Genomic DNA, 27000 nt, shown 5'->3' with positions numbered 1-27000 from the left:
AAATGTTGTTTGTCTATTTCCCTCCACAATGAAGCCTGACCCGCAGAGTTTCTCCAACATTTGTTTTTTCCCCTCTCCCAGCAAAGCTTACTGATTAGATGGTGGAGTTTGTTTTTAAGCGTTGCTATCTCCTACACTGATCAGAATGATCTAATTCCAGGGGACACACTAGCCACATTGTAAATATTTGTAACACAACAGAAACATTTTATGTCTGATTTTATAAAGAATCCATTTACTATAATTAAACTGCTGATTGAGGTTTTGACTTATCCGGAGGTGCAGCTTTAATAAACTAGGATTTGTCTTGAAACAGATTTTAATGGTCTAATGCTCAAAAACTAATTAATGACAATTGATTAGAGATAAAACCTCAACTACTTTCCATCTGTCATTAAGTTGTCTCAGACAGAAAATCTTTCCATATTTTGAACCAGATGACATCACCTCTTAATGGGGATAAATTCATATTGCCAGCAGCTTGGTTGAGCCGTTAAGTTTTTTTTCGTGTTTTAAGAAAATGTGTTTGAGTTACATTCTACATTCTTAGACATAACAGTGCCGCCCAGCACTGGAGCCAGACACTGATCTCAGTCTAGGTCATCAACTCTCTTCAACTAGCTTTGAAACTCAGCCAGAATCTTCAGTAAGAGCTTAGAAATGAACCACCCTATCCATCACGTTGCCTAACGGCAACATACACATACAAACCTGTCTGAAAAGGATTTCTAAAAGGAATCATTTATATAGAAAACGAATGCTATGTTAAATAAGGCCAATCAACAAAATAGCCAACATTGAGGCTCAAGAACAGAACTTAATTTTGGATACTGCTACAAAATGAGATTTATCGCTTTAGCTGATTGCTGTATAACTTTTTTTGTTTTCCTTTTTAAATGAAACAAACTACAGGAGCATTAAGCTCGAGCATTTCACAGTTGGAAAGTTTCAGATATTAGTTTTTATACAGTCTCCCTGCATAGAACTTACCTCCAAGGAAACTGCCAGGAAAATTATCTATTTAGATATTTATACTGTTACTAAAACTCTCATCTTGCCCTCTTCCAGTTTGCATTGTTTTTAAATTTACGCCACCTTAATCACCGTTCTCCTCTGATCCGAGCGTACCAAGTTTTGTTCCGATCGGTGAAATATTACAAAAGTTGGTCTGTTATTCGCCGGGACGGCGACGCCCCTTCCGGCAACTGCTGTCAATCAACGGCGCCGAGAATAAAGCTGAAGGAGTGGAGTGTGGGCTTTGTTCGTGGGCGGGGGTTGGCTGAGTTCGCAGGCTGGCTGAGTTTGCAGGCTAGCTGTGTTCGCGGGCGGGGTCTGGCTGTGTTCGTGGGCGGGGTCTGGCTGTGTTCGCGGGCGGGGGCTAGCTGTGTTCGCGGGCGGGGTCTGGCTGTGTTCGCGGGCGGGGGCTAGCTGTGTTCGCGGGCGGGGTCTGGCTGTGTTCGCGGGCGGGGGCTGGCTGTGTACGCGGGCGGGGGCTGGCTGTGTACGCGGGAAGGAGCTGTGATCGTGACAGGCGCTGGGGACGGGAGCCGTTGAGTGAGTCCGGAGCCGGGTCCTGGAGCTGGTGAGTGCGGTCAGAGCCGGAGCTGGGATCCGGTGAGTGTGGTCGGAGCTGGGGCGGGAACTGGTGAGCCCACACATCCCTCCCACCTCCCACACCCCCCTCCCTCCCCCACAACACCCTCCCCTAACCCCCCCTCCCCTATACCACCCTCCTCCCCCACACATCTCCTTCCCCACACACATCCCCCACAACCCCCTCCCCCACAACCCCCTCCCCCACACCCCGCCTCCCCTCACCCCGCCTCCCCACACCCCCACCCCCCCCACACACACCCTCCCCCCACACCCCCTCCCCCACACCCCCCCTCCCCCAGAAACCCCCCCTCCCCCACACACACCCTTCCCCCACACCCCCCCTCCCCCAGACACCCCCCCTCCCCCATACACCCCCACCCTCCCCACCAGCCCCCGATAAGCCCAGCCTGAAGCCGTCCCCCTCCCCTGGCTGCAGGCGCTCCCCGCCTGAAGCCGTCCCCATCCTCCGGCTACAGAATGCTCCAACTGTTGCATTGGGGGAACAGGTGAGTGGTGGAATATTGCATTGGGGAATGGGTTGCATTGGGGGACCAGGCCTCCCGTGTGACTGGGACCCAACGGGTCCCACTTAGTCTAGTAAGTTTTATTTTTAAATGTCACTGCATAGCTGGCAAATAAAAGCAATAATGTTTGAAATATTGAGCAGGCCTGCACACACATTTCATACATATGTAGTATGGGGAAAAAATGTAGGTAACTTCGGATAACTGAACCTTTACATATGCAAACAGCTTTTAAAAAACACTTTTCTTATAGGATGAATAAAACTTTATTCATCCCCGGAGGGAAATGGGTCTGCCAACAATCACAACCCACAACAAGGTACACGAAAACTTGAAATTAAAAGTGAAAACAAAAAGAAAAAGACAAGCGACTGTTGGCTGGCTGCAGTGTGCACCGGAACAAACGAACAAACACAGACTTATCCCCTGGGCAGAGGATTTTAAACTGACCAATACTTCTACTGACCAATACTATAATTTGTAAATCATAGTAATTAAATGCTAATTAAAATCAGCACTTCTGCACTCACAACTGTTCTGCACCGATGCAAAATTCTTACGCAATTAAAGGACAGAAATTGCTAAGAATATACATACCCCCCACCTTCCATCAGTCTGAAGAAGGGTTTTGGCCCGAGACATTGCCTATTTCCTTCACTCCATAGATGCTGCTCCACCCGCTGAGTTTCTCCTGCACTTTTGTCTACCTTCGATTTTCTAGCATTTGCAGTTCCTTCTTAAACACTTGTTCTGTTTGATCTTCTGTTTGTGCACGGCAGTTTGATTGCATTCGTTGAAACAGGGTGGACCACGTGAGGGTTGCAATCTCCCACCCCCATAATCACAATAATGTTATTTCTCAATATGCTTCCTTCCCTTCTGCTTAAATCCAATTAAATATAGTCAACAAGACAAAAACTAGACCAAGTGGGACCTGTTGGGTCCCTGTCGCACAGGAGGCCTGGTCTCCCAACGCAACCCGTTCCCTCAATGCAATATCCTACCACTCACCCGTAGCCCCCACGGGAGGCCTGGTCCTCCAATGCAACCCGTTCCCCAACGCAATATTCCACCACTTACTCGTTCTCCAACATGGGAGTCCTGGTCCCCCAACGAAACCCTCCCCCAACGCATTATTCGACCACTCACCCATAACCCCAATGGGAGGCCTGGTCCCCCAATGCAACCTGTTCCCCATCGCAATATTCTAACACTCACCCATTCCCCCAATGCAACCCATTCCCCCAACGCAATATTCCACCACTGACCCACAGGCCCCAATTGCACACAAGCTGCTCATTTCTCCTTATTCACCCATTTAAACGTTTTTTTTAAATGCAATTGCACTTGCTTGGGCTGACAGGACTCTGTGTCCTGGGATAACAACATTGTAGCAAGCAGGGCTACAATCCCATTGTGATGTCATAGCTGTAAATGCCAGTGCAGAGGGAAGAAATGTTTCCCAAATTGGGGTTTTGTAAATGTAAAAATGTGAATAACGTTTAAAATGTAACATCAATCTTAACAAAACTTGATACACTACACCACAGGACAATGGTAAGTAAGGTGGTGCAAAAATTGTAGTGCTATCGTGTACCATTTTGGCGTAAAAGCACATCATGAAAATGTCATGAAAAGCACACTCACAAACACGCAAACTCACACACAAGAGAGTTTTAGTAATATAGAGATGAACCACCACTAGCCCCGTTTTCTCCAGCAGGGTGGCGATGAAGTTGTACTTGAGGAGGGGGGCCTTTTGGGGGAGAGTAGGGGTGGCGAGTGTCCTGGAGCCGGGGAGGGCTTGAGGGGGGGGGGGGGGGGAGCTGTCAGGGGAGGGGGGCGAGCGTCCTGGAACCAGGGAGGGAGAGGGCTTGAGGCGGGGGCTGTCGTGGGGGGGTGAGCATCCTGCAGAGGGGGAGGGCTTGAGGCGAGGGCGTCCTGGAGCCGGGGGAGTGGGTGGGAGGGACCGAGGGAACCCTGCACAGCCTCTCCCTGCCCCCGGTTCCCGCACTGGATCCAACCCCAGCCCAGGGCCCTGGGGGCAGAAATTAAAATAGAAGAAGACTTACCCGTGGAGCCGTCGAGTCGCCATAGTGACGGGAAAAAAGCTTGCGGTCTGGAATTGTGCAAAGGCCATGCTGAGGGCCCGTGGGATGTCCTTTGTGATGCCTGTCAAGGAAAGATGGCAAGTGGGGGCTGGGCAAGTGGGGACGGGGCAAGTGGGGGCGGGGCAAGGGGTGCTGTTTTATTTTTTTTAAGTTTCAAATGTCAATAACTTGTAAAATATACCATCAATCTGAACGAAACTTGAATTTACATCACAGGATAATGGTGAGTAAGGTGGGCCAAAAATTGTAGCACTATCGTGTACCGTTTTTGCGCAAATACAAACCGGGCAAACAAACGGACAAACAAACAAGATGAGAGTTTTAGTAATATAATGATTGTAAAAACGATCTTTCTTTACCCAAGAAATTCTATAAAACCTCACTGTTAAAAACATTGGACATTATGCTTTGGGAAGTAACTATTGTTATTATTAACCTGCATTTTATCTGTAGATTATCTGCACAATTAGGCCTTAGTTGACTATTGACAGTTTAGCAAAATGCCTTGAAGCCAGTAGTCCATGTTCATGTGTAAAGCAGAATGTAATCATAACCATTCCAGAATGTATCAGGTATAAAAAAAAAATTTCTACGTGAAATTTTGATAACAATTAAATATTGACAATCCATAAACTATGCTACAACAATATTGCTGCAGCAGTTTTAACATGGAGGATTTTTCTAGTGGCTGGCATGAACAGTTAAAAATAATCCAAGGAAGGCTAAGATTTCTAGCTTTGTCCATACTGGGTTAAATGACGTAGTACGGAGGGTTTTGAAAGACCTACTTAGAAAATATTGTGCATTCCTTTATGCAGCAGTAGGTAAAAAACTGAGATATTGCAAGTAGCACTTACTCTAGCATAGGAGTAATCAGGAAACTAACAGTCCATTACACAGTCACATTGACACTCACAAGCAATCCAATCCTTGCCCTGCTCAGAGCTTGCCATTGAGCCTGCTGATTTTAGTAAATCTTTTCTTGTAAAAGCATAAGTCTCTCACAGCTTGTTTCTCACCAAGAAAATTGCATGCCGAGTATCCCAGGCAGGCAAAGTCTTCAACTGAGACCCCTTCTCCACCCATTGCTGACCCCCTTTCTCTTCCCCCACCCATCATCTTTTCTTGTACCACATGGTCTCTGCTCACTTTCCCAGTAACGTTTATACTTTAATTTAGTTTGGAGAAACAGTGTGGAAACAGGCCCTTTGGCCGATTGGGTCCATGCCGACCATCGATCACCCGTACACTAGTTCTATGTTATCTCACCTTCGCATCCTACACACTAGGAACAATTTATAGAAGCCAATTAATCTACACTGCAAGTCTTCAAAATGTGGGAGGAAACCGGAGCACCTGGAGAAATCCCATGAGGTCACAGGAAGAACATACAAACTCTGTACAGACTGCACCCATACTCAGCAACTCTACCACTGTGCCACTGTGCTACCCTGTCTGGATGTAACTACAGAACACTGGCCAATAAACATCCTTCACCATCAGGCACACTCCCCCCCCCCTCATCTTCTGCAGTTAATTTTATAGAGGCAAAAACAGCCAGAAGAAATAAACCAGCTAATATAGTGTTACGCTCCAAAATGGCAAGCTGGTGTTAAATCTGCACTGCATTTCATGCTAATTCATGAGTCGATTTGGACTCTTTGCATCCTTTTGGCAGGCATTCTATATGCATGTGCTAATGCCTCCTAAAAGAGGGCATCTTGTGTGATCCATGTGCTGTGAATTCCATTTTGGACTTCCGAAAGCTTTCATGGTGCCCAAAACAAAATGGTTGTTGCAGAGTCCATTCTCACTGCTAATGCTTCCCCCTGACAGAGAACACAAAAAGGTGGGATTTGCCCAAAACAAAATGGTTGTTGCAGAGTCCAATCTCACTGCTAATGCTTCCCCCTGACAGAGAACACAAAAGGTGGGATTATGGATATAATCATCGCCAATTAATACTATAAAGAAATTCAGAAGGCGGCATGGTGGCGCAGCGGTAGAGTTGCTGCCTTACAACGCCAGAGACCAGATTTCGATCCTGACTACTGGTGCTTATCGGTGTGGAGATTGTACTTTCTCTCCTTGATCTGCATTTGTTTTCCCTGGGAACTCCAGTTTCCTCCCGCATGCCAGACATACAGATTTGTAGGCTAATTTGCTTAGTATAATTATAAAATTGTCCCTGGTGTGTGTATGATGGTGATAGTGTGCGGGGATCGCTGGGTGGCGCGGACTTGGTGGGCCAAAGGGCTTGTTTCCGTGCTGTATCTCTAAACTAAACTAAACTCTTGCGGTGAAAATATGGAACTCAGAACTTGTAATTAGCAATGCCAAACTTAAGAGGGAACTCAGTAAGTACATGAGGGGAAAGGAGCATAGGAGGATGTGTTTGGATGAACTAATGTGACAGAGAGATTATATAGACCACAGCTACAGGCAAAGATCTGTTGTGCCAGATGGCTGTTTCTGTGCTGTAATGCTTGGACCTACTATGCAATATTTATTTAATTATTGGTACCAGTTTATTCAGATTTATTTTTAAGTCAATGGTTATATTAACCATTTAGTGGATATAAAATGTCACAGTTATCATCTGCTCTAAAATCAATTTTGAATGTAGGACTTTGAAGTAAATAGCTCATGGTTTCCATTCAGTGGCATTTCATTTTAATGTCACATCAGTGTTGATGTTTATTTCCTCTCTGTGCAGTTTAGGTCTGTCTTTATAGAAACATAGAAAATATGTGCAAGAGGAGGTCATTTGGCCCTTCGAGCCAGCACCACCATTCAATATGATCATGGCTGATCATCCAAAATCAGTACCCCGTTCCAGCTTTCTCCCCATATCCCTTGATTCCTTTAGCCCTAAGAGCTAAATCTAACTCTCTCTTGAAAACATATAAATTGCCTAACTCGCCCATTTCCAGCAATTTCTTACAATGAGTTTAAAAATGTCAGGCCGTGTGTATTGCGGAATATTTGCGATGAATGTTTCGCCCCAGATGACAGTAAATCAAGGAACATGGTGTGTTTAAAATATTGATAGATGATATGATTTTCTGGAGATTTCGTTTAATTACAAGTACCGGCGGGGAGCTGCCTGTGGCCACGTGCGGCGCCAGGCCTTGTTCACCACTGTGAGCAGAAGATAAGACTGTTCTCTGAGCTTCTTGTATCTTTGCCGGCACCAGAAATGTGGCGACTCTTTGTGCACTGCCTAGGTGAGGTCTGCTGTATGATTCTATCGGGTTGTATGCAAAATATTTCACACTACCTAAGTACGTGACAATGAAGTATCACTGAATCATTGGATGGAAGCAGCGTTTATTGTCTATTCCTAATCATTCGAGCTGGTTCCATTGATATCAGGGATTTTAGCAACAATAAAACATTGTCTTTTCCTCCCCTGCCATATCGCTCCACCCCTCCTTACCCTACCCACTAGAACCACCCTCCCCCCCTTCCCCTCTGCCCCAGATCTCCAGTCAAACAACACCACAATCCTTGCATTCATGATTATTACACCAACACTGGCCTTTATTTGCCTAAGCCAAGGAATTTTCCCCCTAAATCCCTCTCTATTCCTTTATGATCGTCTTGGAGCTGCATTGTAGAGTAAGAATGAAATTGAACAAGAGTCCCTTGGTAGTGAAGACATGTCTGCTAAGACATGAACTATTACAACTATTGCAGTTAAAGGAAATTTAAAGATTGGCTACTGTTTATAAATTGTCAGCTCATACTCAAATTTGCATTCCCTTTTTTATAATTTAAAAAAAAAAGGTTTCTTCCTCTTTTACTTTTCTTTGTTTTTACAAACACGAATGCAATCATTATAAATCAAATGCTTGTGGGTATAAGTGTTTGCAAGTGTAACACTTTAACTGAGCTAGAAGCAAGGGTATTATGTACAAGATATCCTGTAAAGCACAGATGCAGATGCACAGAATATAAACCTACAGAAACCTCAACCCACTGTAAAGATCATTTGAACTGTCCTTCACTAAGAATTTTGTCTTAGCTTTCGAGCGTGGTGATATCATGTCGGCTTCAGTGGGTCTCCTAGGTGTCAGACTACATATCAGCAGAAGCAGCGAAGGGCTGGAGATGGATGAGCACATTTTGTGGTTTCGGCTGCGAGGAGACAGAGCAGTCTGGAAATAATTACTGCTACTGGGAGGAAAGGGAATTATCTGGAAGCCTCAGCTTACCCCCCTCTTGGAGTCTAGGATCTCAGGCTTGACTCTTCCTGCCGGCATCCCGTCGAGCATTAACATTATGTTTTCAAAGGCGTCCGACCACTGCAGAAGAAGTAGAAACAGTCGTGAGGCAGAGGAACATTTGGCATTTTGTGTTCCCCCCATCATTCCCAGCAGAAAAGTCAAAAGGTTTAGGTTTATGATTGTCATGTGTCCCGAGGTACAGTGAAAAGCTTGGTTTTGCATGCTATCCAATCAAATCAGATGTTATTAGAAACATAGAAACATAGAAAATAGGTGCAGGAGGAGGCCATTTGACCCTTCGGGCCAGCACCGCCATTCATCGTGATCATGGCTGATCATCCCCAATCAATAACCCGTGCCTGCCTTCTCCCCATATCCTTTGACTCCACTAGCCCCTAGAGCTCTATCTACCTCTCTCTTAAATCCATCCAGTGATTTGGCCTCCACTGCCCTCTGTAGCAGGGAATTCCACAAATTCACAACTCTCTGGGTGAAAATGTTTTTTCTCACCTCAGTCCTAAATGGTCTCCCCTTTATTCTAAGGCTGTGGCCCCTGGTTCTGGACTCATCCAACATTGGGAACATTTTTCCTGCATCTAGCTTGTCCAGTCCTTTTATAATGTATATGTTACTATAAGATCCCCCTCATCCTTCTAAACTTCAGTGAATACAAGCCTAGTCTTTTCAATCTTTCCTCATATGACTTCCGCCATCCTAGGGATCAATCTCGTGAACCTACGCTGCACTGCCTCAATCACAAGGATGTCCTTTTAGGAGACCAAAACTGTACAGAATACTCCAGATGTGGTATTACCAGAGTCCTATAGAACTGCAGAAGAACCTCTTTACTCCTATACTGAAATCCTCTAGTTATGAAGGCCGACATTCCATTAGCTTTCTTCACTGCCTGCTGTACCTGCACGCAAACTTTCAGTGACTGGTGTACAAGGACGCCCAAGTCTCGCTGCACCTCCCCCTTACCTAACCTAACCCCATTGAGATAATAATCTTCATAAATATAATCAAGCCCAACTCTAGTACAATAGGTAGAGTGAAGCAATAAATACCAGAGGGCAGAGGGCAGCATTGTGGCGCACCAGTTCTAGAGACAAAATTGAATGTCCCCAATGAGGCAGAGACAAATCGGGCAGTACACTTACTTATGGAAGGGCCGTTCAGAAGCCTGTTATCAGCAGGGTGGAGGCTGTTCCCGAGTCTGCTGGTGCGCGCTTTCAAGCTTCTGTATATTCTGCCCGATGGGAATGGAGAGAAAAAGGAATGACTGGGGCGGGACAAGTTATTTGATTATGTTGGCTGCTTTTCTAAAGCAACATGAAGTGTAAACTGAGATAACGGAGACTCCCCACCATTGTCTCCGTTTACACTTCACGTTGCTGCAGAAAAGTAGCCCACATAATGTGTGAAGGACTGGACCACATCCACAAATCTCTGTAATTTATTGCTGTCTTGGGCAGAGCTGTTCCCAACCAAGCTGTGATGCAACCAGACAGTATGTTTTCTATAGTACATCTGTCGAATCTTGAGACACTGGAGACATGCTGAATTCCTTTCCTGCAGTCATGCAACTTGCACAGTACAGGCACTTGTCCATGGTTGAATCACACAATGCTTGGAACCTGGAAAAAGGCCATTCGGCCCTTCAAGCATGCCACCGTTAATCAAGAGATTGAGCTGGCCCCGCCTCTTTGTGCTTTTTCCGGGTTCCCGGTATTTTAAAAAAAAATTTATATCCTTAAGCAGTTCCTTTTTTGAATATCACAGTTGGATCCGCTTAGCCATTCCTCTCGGGCAAAACACAAAGTGCTGGAGTAACTCAGATGGTCAGGTAGCATCTGTGGAGGGGGTGGATGGGTGACATTTCTGGTCAGGACCCCTTTTCACATTGATTGCAGCAGGGGGCAGGGGAGAAAGCCGTTAAAGAGGTGGGGGCCGGGACAAAGCCTGGCAAATGATCGATGGACACTGGTGAGTAGGGTAGAGGGCCTGTCCCACTGCAGCGACCTAATTCGCGAGTTTAGAAGAGTTTGCCATTGACTCATACTCGCAGCATGGTCGACACGAGGTCCTAGGAAGTCTTTGTAACTCTCCTTCATGCTAAAGAGTAGTCCCTGTGTACTCGAGGCCTCAGCTAGGTCGCGGCATTTTTTTCAACATGCTGAAAAATGCCCTCTCCCTATCTGCTTTTTTTCCTGTTTTCCCCGCCTCATGCCATTGTGCACCCAATTTTCATCCCGTTCCTCCTTTCTTCCCCCGGCCAACCAGCCCCCCCCCCCCCCAACCTGTGTCCCCTTCCACATATATCCCTCTCCCTGGCTTTATATTCATTCCTCATCTCTCCATATCTGGCACACTTTTGTCCCTTTTTCATCTCCAGCCATTATCAATTTCTCCACCCATCAGCCGATCACAACCCACCTCACCCGTATCCACCTATCACTTCACGGCACAAAGTGCTGGAGTAACTCAGTGGGTCAGACAGCAAATCTGGAGAACATGGATAGGTGATGTTTCAGGCGGGGACACTTCTTCAGACTGATTGTATGGGGGGGGGGGGGGGGGGGGGGGGAGAGATGCTGGAAGAGAGGAGGGGCAGAACAAGGCCTGGCAAGTAATGGGTAGATACAGGTGAAGTGTATTTTTTGATGGTTGAACAAAGGCCAGAGATGAAAAGGCAGAAGGTGTGAGATAAAAGGATTGAAAAGTTGTGAATTGTGTAGCTTGGGGAAGGAATGTAGGTGGAAGAGGAGGGGGAGGGAAGAAACATGTGACAGCGCAGGCGGAGATGGGGAGGGGGGCGGGGGGGGGGGGGGTGGGCAGGAAGAAGAAGGAGGGAGGGGTTTGGGGAATGAAGGGAGAGGGAGAGGGTTATGCAGTTACCTAAAATCAGAGAGTTCAACGTTCATTCTCTTACGTTATAAGCTCCAAGCAGAATATGAGGTGCTGTTCCTCCAGGTTGTGTGTGGCTCCACTCTGGCAATGGAGGAGGCCCAGGACAGAAAGATCAGAAGGGAATGGGAAGAGGAGTTAAAATGGTAGCTACAGGGAGGTACAGCAGGCTTTGGCGAACCGAGTGTAAGTGTTCAGCAAACAGTCGCCGAGTCTACACGGTGGTTTCACCAATGTACCGGAGCCCATATCAGGAACACTGAACGTAGTAGCTGAGTTTAGACGCGGAGCATGTGAACCTCTGTCTCACCTGGAAGGGCTGCTGGTGACACTGGATGGAGGTGGGGAAGGAGTTAGAAGGAGCAGTTGAAGGAAATCATCGTTGACTTCAGGAAGACCAGAGGTGGCAGACATACCCCCATCCACATAAACAGGACTAAGGTGGAGCGCGTCTCCAACTACAAATTCCTCGGGGTACACATCTCGGAGGATCTGTCCTGGTCCCTCAATACCACCAAACTGATCAAAAAGGCGCAGTAGCGCCTTTACTTTCTGAGGAGGCTTAAGAAAGCTCACCTGTCCCCCCAGATCCTGTCCAACTTCTACCGTTGTACCATCGAAAGCATCCTGACCACCTGCTTCACGGTATGGTACAGCAGCTGCACGGTTGCGGACAGGAAGGCACTCCAACGGGTGGTGAAAACCGCTCAGCACATCATCGGTGCCCCGCTCCCTGCCATGGATGCCCTCCACCGAAAACAGTGTCTGAGACGGGCCGGGAAAATCATCAAGGACCCCTCTCACCCTAACCATGGACTATTTGCCCTCCTCCCATCAAGGAGGCGGTACAGGAGCCTCAGGTCTCGCACAATCAGGCTGAGGAACAGCTTTTTCAATAACACCATTACACTGCTGAACTCAGTCCCATCGCTAGCTATCTTTATACTCTCCCATTTGTATACATTTATTTGCCTATGTACCAGTTTAATTCATCCACAGTCCACACATTGTTAACCAGTATTTTTATTTCTACTATCTTGCACTATGACCAGACGCTAAACTGCATTTCGTTGTACCTGTACTCGTATTTGTGCAATGACAATAAAGTTGAATTGAATTGAATTAAAGAACAAAGACATTTTAGATATCCTAGAATAGAACGCCTCATCTTGGGAGCAGATGTGGTGGAGATGGAGGAATTGAGTGTCGGGGATAGGGTTCTTACAACCCTGGAGTATGAACTCTCCAATCTAAGGTTAACTACATAACCCTCTCCCTCTTTCCCCCATACCACTACCGCCCCCCCCCCCCACCCCCACCCCTGGTGTCCCACCTGGACTCGCACAAATAGCATGAGGCAAGGACAGTTACTGCTCCACCTCTCACTTGCCAGGCATTGCTTCACACCTCTCCTTTACAGCATTCTCGCCCCTACTACAATCAATCTGAAGAATGGTCTCGACCTGTCCAACGGATCACCTATCCATTTCCTCCACAGATGTTGCCTGACCCATATTCTGCTGTGCTGCTGCAGGTAAGAATGTCATTGTTCTATCTGGGACATATGACAATAAAACACTCTGGACTCTTGACCCGCTGAGCTACTCCAGCACTTTGTGGTTTGCTCAAGCTTCCAGCATCTGCACTTCCTTGCCCCTCCATTTTACTCATCTGTGGATTGCATTCCTGGCCGGAACAGTTCACGGTGTAACAAAGATTCAGCCATTCAGACAGATGTTACCCAACCTGCCGAATGCCTCGACATTTCCTATTTTTAATTCAGACATCCAGCATCTGCAGTTTTTGCCCTTCTTGATTAGCCGTTTCTCTGGTATTTAACTTGGGGCGATGACTGAGTCTGAACCCTTACTAGCAGACCCAAGGGGGACTGGCTCTGCTCTCGTTTTGTTTGAAAACAAACACCCTTTCGGAATTCAGCCAGGGAAACGCGTGAGTACCTCGGGCTATGTTACAGACAGACATTAAACGATGGAAATGATCCCCCTTAGGAAGCACTGCTCCAGGGGAAAGCAGCTGCCTCACATAAAAATGGCCATGTCACGGAGAATTGGAACAGCAAAGAATCAGCAAGAGATTTGAGAAATGTATGATTAATGAACTGCGCACAAAAAAAACCACACTATATGTCTGTAGTGACTTCTTTTCTCACCATCCAACTGCAATTGATTTCACAACATTTCACAACCAACAACACTCACTAAATTTAGTATTAAAACTGTCCATGGAAAAATCAGCCAACGATTTGTGGAGCTAGTGTTTGTTTATCGATTGAGATAAACGATTTAAGGGATTACATTGTCAAAGTCAACGAGGTCTTCTGATGACTCCCCCACCCATCCCCCATCTCCAATTCCACTGTTTTTTTAAAGAGATCCATGTTGTGATTTTGATCATCTTTGTGCCAGTTTTAACTATGACCTTCCCTCATTGTTTCAATTCCCCTCAGTTTCTACATGATCTCTGCTTTGTTTCAATGTTTCTCTCCCTGACCTGTTCTCCATCCTTTTCTGTTAACCCGGTGTGTGTGTGTGTGTGTGTCTGTGTGTGTGGGCATCTGGTTGTGTGCTTGTCCCAACTTACTAGAATCAATCTGAGCCATAGATTTCAATCTAATGGGCCTGTCACATTTAGGCGACTTTTTAGACGACTGCAGGAGACTATGCAGTCGCCACATGGCCGCAACATGTTCGCGGGTGGTTGCCGGGGAGTCACCTTTAATTGTTCGTGAGGAATTCCCGCGTGGTCGTGAGGAATTCTGGGAACTAGTCGCGGCCTTATTATGGTTGCTGCAAATTTTTCAACAGGTTGAAAAATTAGCAGCGACCAGAATGAAGCCGCCATGGAGAGTAGCGAGAATTCTCGTGCCGTAGGTGGGTCGCCAGGAGGTCCTAGTGGGTTGCCAGGAGGTCAAAGGTTCTCATAGGTTATCGTAGGTTGTAGCCGGTGCTGACTGGTGAATTTCATTGGCTCTTTGGGGAAAAAATACGTAAGCAGTAGTTTTCAGAACCAAGGTTAACCCGGTAATGTTAAATGCCCGCCGAGCTTCACAGCCGTGTATCTCTGGCTTCTTAAAGGTTGTCTCCACTCCTTCTCCCTCCTTCTCCCCCCTTCTCACCCCCCCTGCCCCTTTTTTAAAGGACTTATCGTACACTGTGCCTAGCCATCTTAATGACAACGCCAAACTTCCTGTTCATCGCCGTGTGTGCCTCTATCACCTTGGCTTTGCACCGTGTGAATTTCACTCAGACAGCGCTCGCCCCGCTTGCCCTGTACCCCGCCTGCATAACAGGCTGGTGAAGGAAGCGATGTGTGTGTGCGTGTGTGTGTTCCACTCTGACATTCGCCGTTGCAGTTGTCGGTTTTTCAGGCGACTGCTGGCAACTTGACAATCGCCGACAGTCTCTGAAAAATCGCCCAAGTGGAACAGGCCCATAAGAGTCTGCCTGTCAGACTCAGACTCAGTGCTGGAAAGGCGAATCCTTCCCTGGATGTCTTCCTCTCTCCCCTATTCTCTCCCCCCAAACTATGCCGCTTCCACTCAGTCACCTCTCATTCTCTCTCTGTTCCCTCCTCACCCTCTCACCCACCTTTCTCTCTCTCTCTCTCTCTCTCTTTCCTCATGTCTCCGTGTCCCTCTTTCTTACTCTACTCGATTCTGGTGTTTTTTGCTTGTACCAATCACTACCTTCTGTCTTTCTCTCTCCTTTCTGCCCTCTCCCCTCTTGTTCTTTTTATTCCCCCCTCATTCCATAGGGTTCTGCAGCTCTGCAAGTCTCAGAACTGAGGGGCAACCTGGCTAAATGGGCAAGCAACCTATTCATTTTCTCCAGAAATGCCGGCGGACCCGATGAGTTACTTCAGCATTCTGTGTCGATCTTCGAAGCAATCTTTGGATGTTTGTTGAAGAAAAGACACAAAATGCTGGAGTAACTCAGCGGGTCAGCAGCATCTCTGGAGAATAGGTGACGTTTCGGTTAGGAACCCTTTTTCAGACTCAATAGGTGATGTCTTGGGTCGGAATCCTTTTCCTCTGATTGGTTCAATGGTTCAACCGAAGATAGACACATAAAGCTGGAGTAAGTCAGCGGGACAGGCAGCATCTCTGGAGAGAAGGAATGGGTGACGTTTTGGGTCGAGGCCCTTCTTCATTCCTTCTCTCCAGAGATGCTGCCTGTACCACTGAGTTATTCCAGCTCTTTGTGTCAACCCTGGATGTATGATGTGCTGCATGATTCATTGCATGAGTAATCTCTGGATATTTGCTGCTCTGCATGGCTCATTGCCTGAGTAATACCTGGACAATGATAAATGTTTCCAGAGCTATTCTATTCAGAATTTAATTAAACCGCAGCTGATCTGATCTGATCTTGGCCTCAACTCCACTTCCCGTTCCCTCAAAATCAAAATATACTACTTCTTCTGACTCTCCTTCAACCACAATAATGTGTTGCATCCTGATAAGAACTAATCATTTTCTCCATACTCAATTCTTCTGCCGTTATAACCAAATTAATTTCCGGAGTCAGACACTTTGATCCAACCAGAGATGGGTCAATTGCATCTATTTCCCCTTCATTTTTGCCAATGCCTAAACTCAGACTGCTTTAGGCCTTCCCATGCTCAGTTAGCCCACCCATCGCCATCCCATTCAAGTCAATAGTGGCATCCCAAGATAATACACCAAACCAACACACAAAGTCCATCCAGCCATCTGTAGCTCTGCCTCTTTCCTCCTCACCCTTCCACCCCTGATCTATCTGGCATGGCTCAGGATACAAATCCTATTCAAGTTCCTCCACCAGTTCTGCACTGTTGGAAGAGATATAATCCGAGCAACAAGGCACCATGAGGCTCATCAAACCTGCAAGGCCATTCAATAAGATCACAGTTGATCAGACCCTCCCATCAGATCGGATGGGGGCCAACCATCTGCACTAATCCCGTCTCCCAGCACTTTGCCCACATCCTTCAATACTGACGAAATTCAAGTGCTCACCTACAGATATCTTAAATGCTGTCAAAAACTACGATTCAACCACTCTCTCGGGCAATGCGTTCTAGGTACACACCACTCTCTGGGTGAAGAAGATTCCCCTCATATCCTCTCTGAATTTTTCCCCACATATCTTGTTTTGTTTCCCTCTTATACATGGAAAAGGTCCCTGCAGTCTATGCCTCTCATAATCTTATATATCTCAATCATATCCCTTCTTAACCTCCAGGGAAAACAGACCCAGTCATTCCTCATCGACACAAAAAGCTGGAGTAACTGAATGGGTCAGGCAGCATCCCTGAAGAAAAGGAATAGGTGACGTTTCGGGTCTATCTTCAGTTTAATTCCTTCCTACACGCCAATCTGTCCTCATAACTGAAACGCTCCATCCCAAGGAACATCCTTGCAAATCTCCCATGCAGCTCATGTCCAGTTTCTTGCATGATCCACATAGCCCTCTATTCACCTTCCATCCAAATATCTATTGCAGCCTTGAATATAATTAATGTCCTCAAGCCTCTGCAAATTTCCAGGAAAGGGACTAAGTGCTTGGGGGAAAGATTTGAGTTTGCATAAATTCTGCATGGCCAATTCTGTTGTGCACAATGCCTTGAACCTAATGCAAAAAAGCATCCTACGTTAATACTCCGACCAAGAAAAACACACCAATGCTTCGATTTCATCCAAAGACGAAGGAAATTCAGCACGACTCAAAAAACTGCAGGGAGTTGCAGATGCAGCTCAGTCTATCAAATAAAATGTCTCTCATGTGCTCATCCTCCTGCACTCCAAGGAAGAGAGTCTCTCTACCTTTCGTTCTACCTTTCGCACTCTTGTATGGGTTGATTGTACTCATGCATGTATGATTAGTCTGGATACAATGCAAAACACAATTGTTCACAGTATGTCGGTGCACTTTACAGTAACAAATGTCAATAACACAATGGGGATAGGATCAATGCACAAAACATGCAATCCTCCCACCCCACACATAGCCATATTGATGTGCATTTCCTAGCGTGAAATCATTTTCATGGCCTCTGTTTCCACTTAAGTTAAACTGAATGGTTTTACCTAATGCTTCTGGAGAGCTTGTGTCTGCAGCCTGCGAATGAACCACACATCTGTCAAAAGCTTGGCTGACTTGCTATACAATGTATAGTCGCCACTGAGAGTGCCCCATCTCCCACTTGAGGAAACTTGGGGCCATTCTCTGCATTGTATGCACCCAGCATAATACATTCAGGGTGAGCTGGCAAATGTAAATAACATTTGCACTACTCAAGTGCCAGGTAATGACCATCTCAATTTCTAAACTGCTTCTTTTTGATATTAAATGGTAACATCATTGTCTTGAGTGTCTTCACTGAATGACCTGCAATAATTTCACAAATGTTGTGGTTGCCAGCGCAAGGCAGAGGCTAAGTCCCCAGCGGAAAAAACCGACTCATTCAAATTGTTAAAGCTGTTCTACTGACTACAGGTCACGTTAGAGATGTAATTAAATGCCGTCCACTTCTCTGGATGAGTACATGTCCAACATCGCTCAAGAGGCTTCACATCAATTTTTAGACTTCAGACTTTAAAGATACGGTGAGGAAACAGGCCTCTCGGCCCTCCGAGTCTGATCACCCCGTACGCTAGCACTTTCCTACACACGAGGGACACTTTACAATTTACAGAAGGTAATTAACCTATAAACTTGTTTGTCTTTGGAATGTGGGAGGAAACCAGAGCACCAGGAGAAACCCCACATGGTTACAGGGAGAACATACAGACAGCACCCTTATCAGGATCAAACCGGGTCTCTAGCGCTGTAAGGCAGCAACTCTACCGCTGAGCCACTTGTGCCATCCTTGACACGACTGTGCTGACCACTGTGCCTGTAACTATGATTAAGACACTATGTATCTATGGTTAAGATACTAGATTGGCATCATATCCAGTATCTTAACCATTTCTTGCTTGCTTTGCTATTGCTATTGCTGCATGCATAAGCAACAAAACACACCAAAGGAAACTACCAAGGCATCCTCCCAGACCACCGAGCCCTATCACCTGAAGGTCAAGAACAGCAACAGCCAATTTCCTTCAGCGAGGCTGCACTGAAATCCTGGAGCTGTACATCCAACAGCACCATTGACTGCACCTTCACTACTAGGATAGCAGCAAATCAGGGCAGCAGCACCACATAAGTAACTAGGGATGAGGGAAAAAAAGTTGCCAAGGAACAATGCCCACGTCTAATTAAAACCCCAATAATGCTGTGGTCAAGGAGGGAATGGAGACCAAACCTACAGCTTTGTCAACAAATTTGGGACATGGCCAACTTTGTTATTTTCTCTTCTCTGCGGGGTTGGCAAAGTCACGTTATTTCATCTCATCTCATCTCGTTATTCCATTTCTCTGGACCAGCTGTTAGGAGGTCCATATCACTGATACTGCTGGAGACACAAGAGACTACAGATGCTGGTGTCTTGAGGGAAAAACATTACAAACCACTGGAGAAACTCAGTAGGTCAGGCAGCATCTGTGGGGGGTAATGTCTATTTTCCTCCACAGATTTGGATTAGAGATACAGCATGAAAACAGGCCCTTCAGCCCGCCGAGTCCATGCTGGCACAAGTGCACAAACGGCAATTCAATTAAAGAGAACCTAGCCTGGTCCCATTCCCATTTCCCTTCCGTAACATGCACTGGGAGGCTACTTTTAAAAATAAAAATCACACTGCTGCCTAGAAAGCAGTGTTATTAACAGCTGTTTGTTCAGGGTGGTCCATGGATCACCTGTTCACGCTAGTTCTATGTTGTACCACTTTCTCATCCACTTCCTACACATTAGGGGAATTTTTCAGAGGCCAATTAACCTACAAACCTGTGCGTTTTTGGGGTGTGGGAGGAAACTGGAGCACCCGGAGGAAACGTGCAAATTCCACACAGATAGCACCTAAGGTTAGGATCAAATGCTGCAGGTCTCCGGCGTTGTGAGGCAGCAGCACTACCAGTTGCGTCATTGTGCCACCCAGATGCTGCCTGACCCGCTGAGTTCCTCCAGCAATTTATTTTTTCCTGACATTGCTGGTACTTACTAGCATCAAAATTGCTTTGATTGGGTATAACAAAAACCAGATAGCCTACTAAGCACACCCACATATAAGCATCAACACCCGGTGTAGGACTGGTGTCATAGAAACTTAGAAATATAGAAAATAGGTGCAGGAGTAGGCAGGCCATTCTGCCCTTTGAGCCTTTCATTATGGTCATGGCTGATCATCCAAAATCAGTACCCCGTTCTGCTTTCTCCCCATACCCCTTGATTCCACAACTAAGACTTCATGAACAGAAATACAGAGGCTACATTGCAAGTTGCAAACCACTGGTTAGCCACAAAAATAGGATAGCCAGGTTACAGTTGACCAAGAAGTACTGAAAAGAGCAACAACAGTTCTGGAAAAAGGTCTTGTGGACAGATGAGACGAAGATTAACATATCAGAGTGATGGCAAGAGCAAAGTATGGAGGAGAGAAGGAACTGCCCAAGATCCAAAGCAGACCACCTCATCAGTGAAACATGGTGGTGGGGGTGTTATGGCCTGGGCATGTATGGCTGCTGAGGGTACTGGCTCACAACATATCCTATCTGCTCAAGTGCAAACAAATGCCACAAAACTCATTGGCCAGTGGTTCATTCTACAGCAAGACAATGATCCCAAACATACTGCTCAAGCAACAGAGTTTTTCAAAGCTAAAAAATTATAAATTCTTGAGTGGCGGTCAATTACCCGATCTGAACCCAAAGCCTTTTATATGCTGAAGAGAAAACTGAAGAGGACTAGCCCCCAAAACAAGCATAAGCTAAAAGGTACACAAAATTGATGGGGAAACTCAGCGGGTGCAGCAGCATCTATGGAGCGAAGGAAATAGGCGACGTTTCGGGCCGAAACCCTTCTTCAGACTGATGGGGGGTGGGGGTGGGAGAAAGAAGGAAAAGGGGAGGACGAGGAGGAGCCCGAGGGCGGGCGGATGGGAGGGTGGGAGGAGACAGCTAGAGGGTTAAGGAAGGGGAGGAGACAGCAAGGGCTAGCAAAATAGGGAGAATTCAATGTTAATGCCATACGGATGCATAAGCTAAAGATGGCTGCAATACAGGCCTGGCAGAGCATCACCAGAGAAGACACCCAGCAACTGGTGATGTCCATGAATCGCAGACTTCAAGCAGTCATTGCATGAAAAAGATATGCAACAAAATACTAAACATGACTACTTTCATTTACATGACATCAAATAAATAAATGATGGATCTTTGTCCCAAACATTATGGAGGGCATTGTGATTACATGAGAAGTTTACTTCTCAGTGGGTATAGTCAGCAGATATGGCCAAACAGTCTTTGAATAAAAACAAACTGAGCTAGAAATAATTCAATGTGCGGAGGTGTACATTTACCAACTTGCATCCAATGTGCTAACACCCATTTTGATCAAAGTTCTCCTGTTTATAGGGACAGCGCAGTGGCGCAGCGGTAAGAGTTGCTTCCTGACAGCACCAGAGACCTGGGTCCAATCCTGACTACGAGTGCTGTCTGCATGTGGTCAGGGGGACATTCTCCCCCTGACCACATGGATTTTCGTCGGGTGCTCTGGTTTTCTCCCACACTCCAATGACGTGCAAGTTTGAAGGTTAATTGGCTTCGGTAAAGATTATAAATTGTCTCTAGTGTGTAGGATAATGCTAGTGTATGGGCATCACTGGTTGGCACGGACTTGGTGGGCTGAAGGGCCCGTTTCCACGCTCTACCAACAAGATGGCGGATGTGCGGGAGTGGGCGCCGTCTGTGTATGGCAGCCTGCCCACAGTCCGTCTCTTCACCTTTTTTTTATTTTAAGTCCTGTCCAAAATGTTAGTGGAGGTCTTTTATGTGGTGGGTGGGGGTGGGGAAGGGGGAAACTTTAATTCTTAGTCACCTACCTGGTCGGAGAGGCAGCATCCCTCCGAGCTGCTTCTTCGCCCCGTCCTCGCGGCCTACCATCGAGAATGGAGCGGCGTTTCCTGTCGGGACCGGCCGGGACTACAGCTTCGGCGGCGGCGCAGCGCAAGGACACCATCACGGAGCGGGGCCACGGAGCGGGCGATGCCTTGCCGGGTCGCCATGCGGTAAGCTCCGGAGCGCTGTGGCCGCCGACTCCCAGCATCGCGGAGCTGTGGCTGCGGGCGTCCGGCCGCGGGCGGCGCTGGATTTGGAGCGCCGCGGTGCCAGGGATCGAGTTCACCAGGGTCGGAGCTCCAACCGGCGCGGCCTGAAGTCTACGAGTGCCCCGGTCTCCGGTCTCCGGGGAGGAGGCAGCCACTCCAGACTTTCCAAGCCGCTTGAGGAATTGTTTCATCCGACGCCAGAGTTCCATCTTCACGGCAAGAGGGCCCTGAAAATCATCGGACTGGCTGCAAGGACTGGACTGGCTGCAAGGCCACAAATGGGCCCCGACCTCGGGTGTTTCAGAGGAAGAGGACTTAACTCTCTGTTGCCTTTCCGCACAGTGGAAATTTTTGATTCTGTTGTGGGGGGATGTTTGTGTTGAACTCTATAATGTGTTGTGTCCATTTTCTTTCTTTATTTATTTTTAACCTTTTTCTATGGTTTGTATGGAAACTTATTATTTAATTTATGTAAAGCACTTTGGTGTCAATGCAAGTTGACTTAAAACGTGCTATATAAATAAAACTTACTTACTTACTTACTTACCTAAAATCTAAAAAAAAATTACAAAAATGTACACAAAATGTACATGATTGCCAAGCAGCACCCAGTTAAATAAGGACCATTCTTGGCAGTGATAGTTCAAAGCAGGAAATGTCCAAATGTCTGCACTATCCTGTTCTACGCATCTCCCTTGAATTAATTTCAGCCAAGAGCATTATTATATCATTGTGGTTATATACCAGTCTAGTAAATAGTTTTGTTTAGAGATACAGTGCAGAAACAGACCCTTTGGCCTATCAGCACTGACCAGCGATCCCCGTACATTAACACTAGTCCTACATGCACTAGGGACAGTTTACATTTATACCAAGCCAATTAACATACACGCCCGTAGTCTTTGGAGTGTGGGAGGAAACCAAGGATCTCGGAGAAAACCCACGCAGTACGGGGAGAACGTACAAACTCCGTATAGACAAACACCCATAGTCACGATCGAACCCGGGTCTCTGATGCTGTCAACTCTACCGCTGTGCTACTGTGCTGCCCTTGATGGTCATGTACAGTGTGGTCTATCCCTCTTTATAAACAGACAGGAGTCACTGACATACTCCACCTTGGAAGATGTTGGAGACAATGGGATGAGGAAGAGGTGACGTTGGAGAGGAGAAAGAGGTCGGGTGGACAGAGCAATGGGAGAAGAAGGCAGCTGTGGTGGAGTAGAGAGCAAACAGGAAGAAGGGGAAGCTGGTGAGAGGTGGAGGGAGCCCCACAGTGACAGATCATGTCCCATCAGTGGTGGTGGCCTGAAGAAAGTGTGGTCCCCAGGGGCTATTAGATGTGCTGCACAGGCCAACATTTAAGATCCAGATCCAAAAGATCAAAACTGCCAGAGCAGATGAAGAATTAAAAATGAGTGTAGAATATTAACCCAGTATTGGTCTGTGTGACCATGAAACCATCTGAATGTTGTAACATCCTCTCTGGTTCACAACTGTCCTTAGGAGGAGAGATGCTGTCTGACCAGCTGAGTTACTCCAGCACTTTGTGTCTATCTTTGGTATAAACCAGCATCTGCAATTCCTTTGGACACGTCTACCATCTTGCCCTGGTCTGGCTTGAATGTGACTCCAGAGCCACCCCTTGAGGTTATGGTTTAATTGCCCCCTGAAATGGCTCAGCAGGGCATTCATTTGGCACGGGAGCAACATGACAGACTTGCAAGCAAAAGATTCAGCCCTGAGGATTGGACTATGTGAAGCAATAAAGAGAGCACTGCAGTAATGAATCCACTCAATGAGATTGCTCTGAATGAAATGGGATTGGGTTGCAGAGAAAAGGTGATCAGTGTTCTGGCCTTTCACGTCAAGTCAACTCGAGTTATTGTCATCCATACAGTGTGGTTAAGGTACAGTGAAAGTTTTGCCTACAGCAGGTAGACTCAGACAAATGCACAAAAACAAATTAAATAAAAACTATGTATAAATTACACATAAAATGCATCAAGACAGTCAAGAGAAAAAAAATAAAAATCTTGCAAAACAACAAGATATTCATGCAGAACACAATTAGTCAAATAAAAAAGTCCACAGTCGTGCAAGAGGTATTAACAGTATTCTGTTCACAAAGTAGGATGTTTTCCTTCTCCAGAGATGCTATCTGAGCTGCTGAGTTACTCCAGCACTTTGTGTCTAAGATTAGGGTTGTGTGGGTCAGTTCAAGAACCTGATAGTTGTAGGAAAGTAGCCGTTCCTGAACTTGGTGGTGCGCAACTTCAGGCTGGTGATAGCAGTGGGAATTAATTACAGCAGTCAGTTAACCTACAATCAACATGTTTTCGGGATGTGGAAGAAAACTGAAGAAACTACACAGTAACAGAGAGAATGTGCAAACTCCGCAATAGACAACACCCGAGGTCAGAATCGAACCCAGGTCGCAGGAGTTGTGAAACAGCTGCAATACCTGCAGTGCCAGTTACAAAGGAGAGAAAAACTCATGTGCAGCACAATGCTTGCTGTGACGTATGTGTGACTTTTCCAATGCTCAGAAACCATGCAGTGCAAGATAGGTGTTATGTTCTGCTTGAGTCAGGAACAATCAGCCTCCGGAGGAAAGATTTCTCCTCAATTACTGCTAACCAGAGTTTTTCAAATCGGCTTTCTGTTTGCGGGTTCCAATCGATTCTGTTTGTCCATCATTAGCTGGTTTCCTGGGAGCGGAAATTAGTCCTCTGCTTTGTGTGCTGCACAGTAATGTATGCACGTCACACTCTGCTTTTGAAATTCAGCTCCAGCAAGGTCAATGGAACTGATTTGCAGGTGCAGAGATCAATGCACACGTTGCTAAAGAGCGTTGAACAAAAGACACATCTCTAAGATTCAGTTATTCACTTCAGAAAACATGTCTCTGCATTATCTTGCAACCTTTAACAATCTCAATGCCAGTCTTTTGAAATAATAGATATTTACAGCAAATCTGTGAATAAGTCTCTAGAAAATGGACTGCCAGACCACATGTAGAAACAAGGAACTGCTGATACTGGTGTATAAAAGACACACAGTGCTGGTGTAACTCAACAGGTCAGGTAGCATCTCTGGAGAAACTGGTTTCTGGTTGTGACCCTTCTTCAGACTGCTGACAATTTGGGTCCTGACTCTTCTTTAGATTGCATGTTTTGGGTACCGACCCGAAACATCACCTATCCGTGTTCTTCAGAGATGTGTGCAGAATGGTTTTAGTGTGCGGGGTGATCGCTGGTCTATTTCCGCACTGTACTGTATCTCTAAAACTAAAAAACTAAAACAAAAAGAGCACTTCTGGGATTTTCAAATGCACCCATGTAGATTGCACTCTTTGTGACCCCCCCCCCCCCCCCCCAGTTAGAAGGTGGTTCTTAAAGTGCCTGTGACACCTGCTTTAGTGTGTATTAAACAGGACCTCTGAGGAGGCCCCCAGAGCTTGGTGAGCCGATAGCAATGGTAGGATCCATTGCATTGTATAGAAAGCAGGGACTCTGCAGAACGACTTGGACAGGGTGGGAGTTTGGGCAAAGAAGAGGCAGATGGAATATAGTGTAGCAAAGTGTGGAGTCATAGATTTTGGTAGTAGGAATAAAGGCGCGGATTATTTTCTAAATGGGGAGAGAATTCAGAAATCAGAGGTGCAAAGGGACTTGTGGATCCCAGGAATGATAGAGTTAACATATGATGAGCGTTTTACAGCACCAGGCCTGTACTCGCTGGAGTTTAGAAGGATGAGGGGACCCCTCATTGACTAGGCCTGGATATAGTGGATGTGGAGAGGATATTTCCACTAGTGGGAGAGTCGATGACCAGTGGCCTTAGCCTCGTACACTAAGTATCTTTAGAAAGACATACCTTTAGAAAGGAGATGAGGAGGAATTTATTTAGTCGGAGGGTGGAGAATCTGTGGAATTCGTTGCCACAGAAGGCTGTGGAGGTCGTCAATTAGTATTTCTAAGGTGGAGATTGACAGGTTCTTGATTAGTACGGGTGTCAGGGGGTATGGGGAGATGACAGGATAATGGGATTGAGAGGGAAAGATAGACAACACCCGAGGTCAGATTGGGTCGAATGGCCTAATTCTGCTCCTATAACTTATGAACCTGGATCTTCCTTTGGCCCCCAACCACCGCTGCCCAATGCAACCTAATGACCCCTCTTATCTCCCAAAAGATTATGACCTTTCCAACCCTACTCAGTTGGGAGCCATAACAACGAAGCCATAAATGTCACAGAGGGAGTTTGTCATCTGTCAACACATATGGCTTTTACTTATACACCAGCCAAGGTTGGGGGAAGAGTTGGATTACAATATAATCGACAGCTTCACTTTCACAACTCCTTGAACTTCATCCACTGAAACTAATTTAAAAATAAGCTCAATGCTCCTCCACATTAGACTGCCACATAATGGGAGTTCACAGTAATGAACTGAATGCTCTCATTGATGTGAGTAACAGTTAGCCTTGCCCGTCAGTCAGCGGGGAAATCCAATACGCGAATCAGCATTTTCACGCCATGGTTAATACGGGGGACTGTACACTTAGCAAAGATTTTCGATCAGAAATGTTGTATATCACACATCGCACATTAACATTGTTCTGACCGAAGCAGAACTATTGTACTTAACATAGGAATTATTTAGCACAGCAGTGACCATTTAGTGCACTAACTACAATAGTGGAAGAAGCAATGAATTGAATTAATGGACGATTCAAATTAAATGACTCCAAATTGCGAGAGAGGATCGACTAGGTGGCCTACATTTGCCTTTCTTCCATCTTCATTAAAATGCTGTAGATTGCTCAAGAAGCAGGGCATTAATGTTGCACCTCAGGCATCAAGACACATTAGCTGTAATATTAATTAACTATTCAATTTTCACAGATTAAATTATTATGCAAATGGTATGGCGCTTGACAGCAGGGAATACATTGGGATAATTTTCTCTTTAGTTGTGACTTTGTTCAGGAGACAAGGGGAGAACCAATGTTGGCAAATTATTATTTTGTTACTTCCTTTGGGACTAGGAAAATAGATGAAAATTAACTTAGAACGGCAAAAGTAGCAGGGTAAAATTTGCACATCGGGAAAGATGTGCCCTCTAATGCCCATTCATCTGAAGCGTTTAAGACTCCTAGCCTGACTATGTGCTCCTTTTTTTAAATATTTTTCATACGTCAAGAGTAACTGCTTCTGCAGTGACCAGGGATAGATCCTGAATCAATTGTGCTTCAGGACCCTTCCGAGCTTTGCTGTAAGTGCTTGCGTCTGGAAATTAGGGAACAACTGTGCCGAGGATTGACACAAAAAGCTGGAGTAACTCAGTGGGTCAGGCAGCATCTCTGGAGAAAAGGAATATGTGACATTTCGGGTCAAGACCCTTCTTCAGACTGAGAGTCA

General features: G+C 46.1%; 1 protein-coding gene across 3 annotated transcripts in view; it reads right to left on the bottom strand.

The window, feature by feature from the left end:
- klf12 (Kruppel like factor 12) overlaps positions 1 to 27000 on the bottom strand; it is a 238010-nt gene that overhangs the window by 115098 nt on the left and 95912 nt on the right. For 2 of the 3 annotated variants that reach the window (XM_033023014.1, XM_033023011.1), the window contains exon 3: positions 8449 to 8538. The exons of the other annotated variant lie outside the window; for it this stretch is intronic. In XM_033023014.1, the coding sequence (XP_032878905.1) occupies positions 8449 to 8514 (66 nt within the window). In that variant the 5' untranslated portion in view covers positions 8515 to 8538. The remainder of the gene's footprint in view (positions 1 to 8448; positions 8539 to 27000) is intronic. 3 annotated transcript variants of the gene reach the window in all.

Source organism: Amblyraja radiata, chromosome 6 (assembly GCF_010909765.2).
Source record: "Amblyraja radiata isolate CabotCenter1 chromosome 6, sAmbRad1.1.pri, whole genome shotgun sequence".
NCBI classification, from domain to species: domain Eukaryota; kingdom Metazoa; phylum Chordata; class Chondrichthyes; order Rajiformes; family Rajidae; genus Amblyraja; species Amblyraja radiata.
Note: the sequence above shows the minus strand (reverse complement) of the source record. Positions and strands in the feature narration are given on the sequence as shown.